Raw genomic sequence first — 9169 nt, 5'->3', positions numbered from 1 at the left:
ACATATAATAAAGCCCCCCCTCACAAATTAACAAAAAAATCCATGTGTATAAAGTGCCAGTACCACTGGAGCATTATAATGCTTAATGCAAATACATTATACATGTACTATACAATCTCTAATAATTTGAACCCTGACCTAACCAACCACCAAAGACTAGCAAAATAAGCAACAAAACGTTAAAGTAGGGGGTGATGGGTGGGAGGCACAACATCACAAAACACAAACACAACACAACAACGCAAAGCAAAATTAAAATTTTAAAAAATAAAAATAAAATTTGTGAGCCGACTCGTGCAATCTTTTGATTCCTTTATAACTCACTCCCTTCACATTTCGCACCGTTCCGTTCCTTATTTTCTCTCTCTCGCTCTCTCTCTCGCACACAAACCCAAACCCAAACACAAACACAAACAGAAACAGTTGGATCCGAGCCTATGTGAAAATAGAGTACTATCATTCTCTCAAAGGTATATAGTTTCTCTTACCTTTCTTTATTTTGGTTTGTAAACCATATATCCTTATATATATATATATAGATAGTCTTACACGTTTTCGAATCAAATTTATTAGATTTCGATACCAAAAAATTTTGGTTACTCTGATGGCGTCAACGCTGATCTCAAACAACGTTGTTGCCAACACTGATCGTTCACGAAAGAAAAAGAAGAAGAAAACCCAAGCCAGAGATCAACAGCTACAACAACAAGAAGATGATAAAAACCACAACAAGTGGAAATCGGAAACTCAACAACAAATCTACTCTTCCAAGCTCCTTCAAACTCTCAGCCAAGTCCACCTCAGCCCTCCTCCTCCTTCGGCTACGGCTACGGCTACGCGGCGCGGTCGAGTCGTGCGCGAAGCCGCTGATAGAGTCTTGGCTGTGGCGGCTAAGGGAAAAACACGGTGGAGCCGTGCCATCTTAACGAACCGGCTCAAGCTCAAATTTCAAAAGAAGCATAGGAAGCAGCCAAGAGTGGTGAGTGCCACCGGGACTAGCCGGTCGCCCAAGAAGCCTAAAGTGAGCGTTTTGAGGCTAAAGGGGAAGAGCTTACCGGCTGTGCAGAGGAAAGTGCGTGTTCTGGGCCGGTTAGTCCCCGGTTGCCGGAAGCAACCCTTGCCGGTGATTCTAGAAGAAGCTACCGATTATATAGCCGCACTTGAGATGCAAGTCAGAGCCATGACAACCCTTGCCAACCTTCTCTCCGGCTCCACCTCCTCCTCCTCCTCCTCCTCCTCCTCCAGCTCTAGCTCCGGGCCGCCGACTAGCTGATCACACTGTTCTCTACTGCCACGTGTCCTTTCCATTATCTCTCTCCCTTTTTTTTTTTTCTTTCTTTCTTTTTTTCTTTTTTTTCTCTTTTCTCCTCCCCTCTCAAATATCTCTATTAATTCTCTGTTAAATACGATGTTGCTCCTTTCTCTTGCAAGTAAAATTAAAAATCTTTTCATACTACCTTGAAATAAATTTTTTTTTTTTTTAATTTTTCGTTTTGCTATAATTAATTAGACATGAGAAATTAAATATTAAATATTTTCATTGAAAATATTAGAAAATGTTCACGGAGATACTGGCAAATCCAAATCTATTTCTTAATTTAATTTTGTGACAACATAGCCTAGGATCTAATCTTTTGTTACCGACTATTAATTTGGTAGCGATTTTAGTGGGTACTATTGATAAAGTGTAAGTTTTTTGTTATTTTTGAGAAAAGATAAAGGGTAAGGTTATGAATGAATGAATGTGATGTTAAAAACAATTATTATCATGGTAGTTTTTTTCCAAATTTTATTGTAATGCATAAATTTAAAAAGGAAAACAAAAAGTATTTAGGCAATAGGGCTTAATTGGCCTATTTTCTTAAGAAAAATAGGCGAAGAAGAATTATTCGGAAATATTTTGTTTTTGTACTTTGCTTCTAGTTCTAATTTATGTGTTTTGAAAGTGATGAATTTAAAGGTTTATTTTTTGGAAATAATAATAAAATTCAGGGCTTGTTTTTGTGCGCATTTAATTCAGTGATGTAAAGGGCATTCAAAGCGTGCCTCTTTACAAGATCTTTCATGGCGATAACATGGGTAAGAGTATTATGGTATCAGACAGACATACTTGCCTGGTTTTTTTATTTGTTATTATTGGATGGTAGGCAGGGTATGTTGTGCCCATTTATTAATTTCTTATTCAACATTGTGCTAATATATGATTGGATGATATTTTTTTTCTTAAAAAGGAAACTTGTATAACATTCTCATTTAAAATAATATGAAAATTATTCATCCCAAAAATAAATAAAAAACTCTTTTATTCCGACACATAATTTATTAATAATGGTTCCAATTTTTATGGGTTATTTTTGCAAAGGTGGTGGGGGACCAATTGTGACAATCTTATTCTTACCTTACTATGCTCCTTCATGTATATGAATCATAATTCGACATAAGTGCCACTTAGGTTCATTGTTTCGGACGAAATGAGGTAAATTCATTGTTTCAATAGCTTAATTACTATGTCACGACATTCTCATTGTATTTGGTGAACAAAATTCATTGTGACATAATTATAAGAGAAAACAAAATCTTACACGAATTTCCTTCTCTTTTTTTTCTTTTTCAACCGGTGGTCTATATTATTGGTTAATTAGAATGGATGTGCGTTTGACATTGATTATTTTCGCTAGTTTATTTTATTATTCAGTTTATTTTTGTTACAATTTATGAGTTTTACTATATTTTTTTATATTATTTATAAGTCTTACGATATTATTTCAATCCATTTTTATTTTTATTTTTATTTACAATACTTTCAATACCATGTTCACCGACAAAGATGGACTAAAATTCAATGATGGCGTAAGTTTGGTAAAAGCAACGCAAGCAAAGCACAAAATTGTCGAATAGTGTCATTTCGTTTGGTATAATTAATCACTTATTACAGGCAATGAGAAGAAAAAAAAAATTTTGACAAAGACAACTTTGTGATTTGCATTAACTGGGATTTGCTTTGTATGGAAGTCAAAATGGGGCACACATGTAGTAGTATGAGTTTACCATGGTGGTGACCGTGAGAGAGAGAGAGAGAGAGAGAGACAGAGAGAGAGAGAGAAGTAGATGGTGATTATAGTGATCAGAGAGTTAAAGTGAGCAGAGAAGAACATGTGGGAGTGTCTTGAATAGCTAACTCCACTGCCCAAAAGTTGCCGAAAGCGCCAAAACAATTTATGAGACAAGCTTTGTTACATGTCACATGGCTTCTTTGTCCCCACGTTAAATAGTGCTTTTTTTTTTTTTTTTTTGACACTCCCCGAAACCCAAAGTATTTGGTCGCATGTGAGAGTTATCTGAAACACTATTCAACAGTTTCAATCTAGGCTATTTACCAAAAAAAAAAAAAAAAATTTCAATCTAGGTTCACCTGCCCTACTGCTCCTAAAGTCTAAAATGAATGGATGAAAGAATGGTTTTAGACACAGGGTCCCCTAGACAACCCAGGCCTAGTTATGAGAGTCACTCTCAAAAAAAAAAAGGACTAGTGGGTTCGATCGACACCTGTTTCCCCTTTGTCTCGAACTATTGTTTTCCACTGTATAATAATACCACCTCTTGAGGCACACGGATACTTCTTACTAAGTTTCATCACTGTCAGTTGGATTGGCTTGAAATGGGTTAAAAATGGGTTACGCTAAATAGAGGCATACATGGTGGGGTTAAAAAAAGGACCACTTGTTTTGCCCCAATAGGCCCCTCTCCCTCTCACTCTCTTCAAAATATTTTTAAAGAGTTCACTTAATGCATGACCTTAAGAAACTCTAATTAACTAAATTAGGAAATATTTTATAAAAAAATTGAAAATAAATTTTTAAAAAAGTTAGTCATTTTTTTTTTCATAAAAAATTCCTAAAATAGATACTCTAAGGATATATATTAGTAACACCCATAAATTCAAGAGTTTCAAATTGAATCTTGAACTTTTAAAATTGTATCAATTTAAAACCCTAATCAAATCTCATACTAAACCAAAAAAGTCCAAATTTAGATTGATATGATTTTATTATGGTTTTTGAGTGGAGTTGTGGTGTGTTTTTGTATAAAAATTCATTTCTCCCTCCCTTATATTATATGTGTGAGTTTGTTTCTTTACAAAAAAAAGAAAAAGAGATTGATATGATTTCTAAAGTTTATGATAATCTGAAGCAAATGAAACTATGACTTCTATAAGGTTACTTTATATATGTCTTTAATTTTAAGGTTTAATTTGAAAATACTCTTAAAATATAAGGTTTATAACGTAATTTTCTCTGGCTCTGATTTTCTTTAAGGGTGCAAAAAGCAGGAGTAATTATAGGAAAAATCTACATAAGTTGTCAAAGAGCACATGGTGGCATTCATTTCAATCAGGATACAAACAGTAGAATGCAAATGCATCCATGTGACTTATTTAAAACCCACATTTAAAGTTTTACATGAATCAGCCAATCAGTGTCAGTGGGATCTGAGCATTGGGATGCAGGTAAAAAAGAGTAAGATTAGTCCTACAAATTTTTTCACAATTTTACTATAAGTTTGCTACGTAATGATATGTGAATAATAAAATGATAGGGCCATATAAATTCATTATTTTATTTCTACAGTTCGCAAATCACCAAATAACAAAAATGTGGCAAAATTATAATAAAAAAAGGGTTTGTATCATTCAACTTATTCCCTGAAAAGAAGCATTTGAGTTCGAGAAATCAGAGTTTGGTTTATTATTTAAAAAAGAAAAAGAAAGAAGAAAAAAAAGGGGAATTGGGAAAACTGTTTATATGTCACATCAATCTCTAGCTCCAATTATTGGGATCAAAATGACAAGGCGTGAGCAATTTTTTGAAGGAGGGCTATACCTCCTTTGTAGGCCTTAGCTTATTGAAACTCGTGACACCAACTTTCAAGCACATGTTAGTCACAGCAAAGAAGTTCGTAAAATCAAAAACAACGGGTGGAATGCACGCAGCGACTATATATTATTCCCTTTGTTTTATGACCCCCCCGCTTTAGTTCAAAGTATCACATTATTGAAGTGATTAAGATATATTTATCTTTTAAAAGGATGTGATTAAGATATATTTAGCTTTTAAATGGATGTGATTAAGATATATTGAGGTGCTGGTTAGTGGTATTGTCATGCTTTTACTATGATTAAATACCTTTTCTCCCAATTAATTCTAAGAGGGGAAAAAATTGAGATCTTTATGGGTTTTTTTTCTTTCTTTTTGGGATTGATACGCAGAAGGTGGAATAGAGAGATGACTTGAACTTCAAATCATAAATAAAGAATACTTTAAAAGATGTCATTATTATTAGACTATCACTTGAACTTTAAATTTTTATAAATTTTATTAGTAGAAAATACAACTTTCTAAATAGTTTTTTTTTTTTTTCTTTTTTATCTTTTTTGACTCTATCATAATTTAGTCCACAAACTTTTAATTGTTACAATTGATCTCCTAAAATTTGGATTAAAAACATTGTTAGGTTTTGTTCCAAATTAACAGTTTTTTGTATTTTTAAGACAAACAAATTACATCTTATAGTTTGGTCCAATCACAATTTAGTCTCACAAGCATTTTTTTTTTTCTTACATTTTGACTTCCTAACTCTTAAATTAATATGATTTGAGATATTTTGGATGAAACTAACTACTTCATTTAAATCCAAACTTTAGAGGGTCAAAGTATAACTATAGGAAATTTGTGGACTAAATTATGATAGTTTTAAACTTCAACATGAAGATAAATTGTAATTTTTATTATTTTGTTTTGTAGATAAATCCTTAATAGCTTCATTTATGCTTTACCATGCACTCCATTATAAATATCTGAATGCCATCAACTGCTTTGATCTAAAAAAGTTGTGTAAAACCAATATTGTGAGCTAAGTAAGATGCTAATCAATTCGATATTCAGCAACAAGCTTCCTCTGTATAGAAAAGTTTAAAAGTTGCCCATACCCTCTGTGTACCCGAAAGGAGAGAGAGTTCAAAAGTTTCAATCATCCACCCCACTACTATCATTATCTATCATATTATTCGATAACAACTAGCATGGTATGCTTAATTATCAAAAATAATTGCTTCATTACCAAAGAAAATCACATAAAGTAATTTCGAAATGAAAGGCAATTAGCACATGTTGACTGAAATAATTAGATCCTCTCTATTTTTACTTGAAATGAACTTCTTTTTATAGATTTTTTTTTTTTTTTTTTACAATATAGAAATTATACTCTAACTTAATCTAAATGTATATATGTATGAAGTTTTCTCCTGGAGATTTGAAACTTGGCATTTGCCCCCACACCATACAAATACTTATATTCGTAGAGTGACAATCACATAAAAAATGTACGATGGTTCTTTTTATAGATTTAATAGTGTATAAAAATCACATTATTTAAAATTTTAAGTAACACAAAATCAGATCAACTTCTAAATTTGTAATATTTAATTTGAATCGTAAATTTTATCTGTCTCAAAAGGGGATGAATAGTCACATGAAACTAGGTGCCTAGGTTAATAATGTTGTTAACAAAAGATGTGGACACAAAAAAATGAAATGTCCTAAACCCACTTAGCCCAAACGCTAAGAAATCTAGTCATAAAATGAAAGGTGTCGGCTTGAAGGGGCATCAAATCATTATTAGTGCTTTGCATGTGGCATGCAACAGGTGGTTATTAACAGTTGCTGATATTCTCAAAAAAAAATAATAATAAAAAAAAAATAATAGTTGCTGCTACTTACCATCAACCCCATGTGTTTGTTTGTGCTTGTTATCACTGCATTTTAGCTTGAAAGAATAAACGAGGTTTGGCTTTAGGTATAACAATAACAATATTGTTCTAAAATTAAGCAATACTTTTATCATCATCACAGAATAACTTGCATTTCTCTTTTCTTTAATCATAATCAATTATCAATGGTCTTGAGCTACCTAGCGTAGATGACTTGCACAAATCACTTACCAAAAAATAAATGAGTTGCACAAATCCTTGCCCCTGATAACTGAAACATCAAGAATCCACCCATCCTTCTCTACCTTTTGCTATATTATCTCTCTCTCTCTCTCTCTCAAAAGAAAGGTTTGAGGAGAAATAAAAGTATCCTATGTTTTTAATTTTTATTAATCTTTATTAACAGTGAAAATGGTTTCATGCAATGGTATTAGTCTGATAATACTTTTTTTTTTTTAATCATAACTGCTAAGATAATATGTTGTAATTAGTACATAACAAAAGTGGTATTAATAGTTGACTCATATGAAATTGGGATATTGCCGTATTAGTATTACTTCATTCATAACTTACCACCTTCAATCATAATTACTCCAATCACATTACTTAAAATTTTAAATGATAAAAAAAAAAGATAAGGTTGATAGCGAAATATCATGTGTAATGCTTGGAGAAGTACATACCCATCTAAATCAAAGGACACGTACCTACTTTATATTTTTTTGGATACTTCTATTAGGAACCTATAGCTACTATTAGGTTTTGAAAAAGTATCACGAATTCGATCAATTAAATTGTCTAGATGACTTTACTTAGCTTGAGATAAAATATAAAATTCTAAAGCAACTCTTTGTTAGAGCCAATTGATCTTGAATATGCACTCTAACTTATAAACTTCTATTTCATATTCTCTTAGGGTTCCTTTCTTCTTGTTGATCTTGGATATATTGGAAAAAAAAATAAAAAGAAAAAAGAGGGTGCAAATTTAACAAAGATTCTTAGAACATGCTTGCACACATGAGGAAAATCATTAGCTACATGTGATATGTCATGGCAAGCCCCAACACCATAGATATTGCAAATTTGCAATACACTTTTTGGCCAAGTAAGCCCCTTGATTTATAAGCTTTTTTTTCATAAGGGTCTGCACCATGTGGATACAAACAAAAGCCAAGTAAAAGAAAAGGACATGCATTTAAAGAAAAAAGAAAAAGAAAAATTGTATAATTTAACGTAAAAGTTTCAAAACCACATGGAGGGGTCATGGGCTTGTCCCTTAAACTCCAAAGGAAAATTAAAGTAAAAAGAGAGAAAGAAAAGGTGGTGTAGATGGGAACCCCCATATGGTCACCACTAGCTAGTGATTGAGAAGTTCGTTTCATTCATTCATTCATATCATATTTGATATTCCCAACTGGGTTACTGTGGCACATTTTGCTCGTCCTCTTCAAAGGTGACAACTTTTGTACCTATATATTGAATGAAATATTAGGGTTCTTAGGTAGGTATTCCAGACTCATGTCCTTCATTCAAACTTTTGTACGAAAGCTTATATATGATATGACACCATTATTTGACCTAAATCACAATATTCTAAATGAAGATTTTCTCTTTTTTTTTGGTACGTGTTTAATACTTTTTTTTTTTTTTAGTAAAAGTGTTTAATTCTTTAATTACAATTATTTTGTGAATTCTGAGGATCCTTAAACAAGGGCGATAATGAGGATCCAATTTATTATCACTCAAAAGCTTCAGAGTTGCAAGGTAATAAGACGTTAGCCAATTTTATGCCATGCGTCCAATTTTTTATTTTATAAAATTTTGGTGCTAAATGACTTATTCATAATATTCAATGCAAAAATTAAGATAACTAGCTCACACGCTTGAGTGAGACGGTGAAACCACCTCATCATCACTATTGTTTGAATGTTTCCCTTCATAATTAATACGAGTTACAGTCTAGTATGTATATAGCCTTTTAAAGCAAGGGGACAATAAGATTTTCATGTGCATAAACAAGGGCAACCAATATGTAACAAAGGAGAGGATAATTTAAATCATAAATGTCTTTTTAGAAATATCAAATGGTGATAACCAGTCAAACTATAAAACTTTTGAAGTTTATTTTCAAAACTTAGAAAAGTATATCAAGACGGTGTGTGAAATAATTATGCTAATTATCAAGTCCTTATATTACTATGTTTTTCCCCTTTACAACAAATAAGGAATGAGGAATGAGGGATTCAAATTCTTTTCATAGGAAGAACCAATTAATTCAATAAAATACAAGACACTATACTTTATTATGTGTTGGGTAGAGGATACTTTGGGGAGACTCCAATTGAGCAATCAATATAACATATTAGGGCACCACTTAACTCAAAAGTTTAAGTCGGTGAATTT

At 32.2% G+C, this 9169-nt stretch overlaps 1 protein-coding gene across 1 annotated transcript; it reads left to right on the top strand.

The window, feature by feature from the left end:
- The first annotated feature begins 308 nt into the window (after positions 1–308).
- On the top strand, positions 309–1456 carry LOC126688886 (transcription factor bHLH148). The gene is made up of 2 exons (XM_050383789.1): positions 309–470; positions 574–1456. The coding sequence occupies exon 2, from the start codon at positions 605–607 to the stop codon at positions 1271–1273; it is 669 nt and encodes a 222-aa protein (XP_050239746.1). The 5' UTR covers positions 309–470; positions 574–604; the 3' UTR covers positions 1274–1456.
- Positions 1457–9169: the final 7713 nt, after the last annotated feature.

This window comes from Quercus robur, chromosome 6 (genome assembly GCF_932294415.1).
Source record: "Quercus robur chromosome 6, dhQueRobu3.1, whole genome shotgun sequence".
Taxonomy (NCBI): Eukaryota; Viridiplantae; Streptophyta; class Magnoliopsida; order Fagales; family Fagaceae; genus Quercus; species Quercus robur.
Note: the sequence above shows the minus strand (reverse complement) of the source record. Positions and strands in the feature narration are given on the sequence as shown.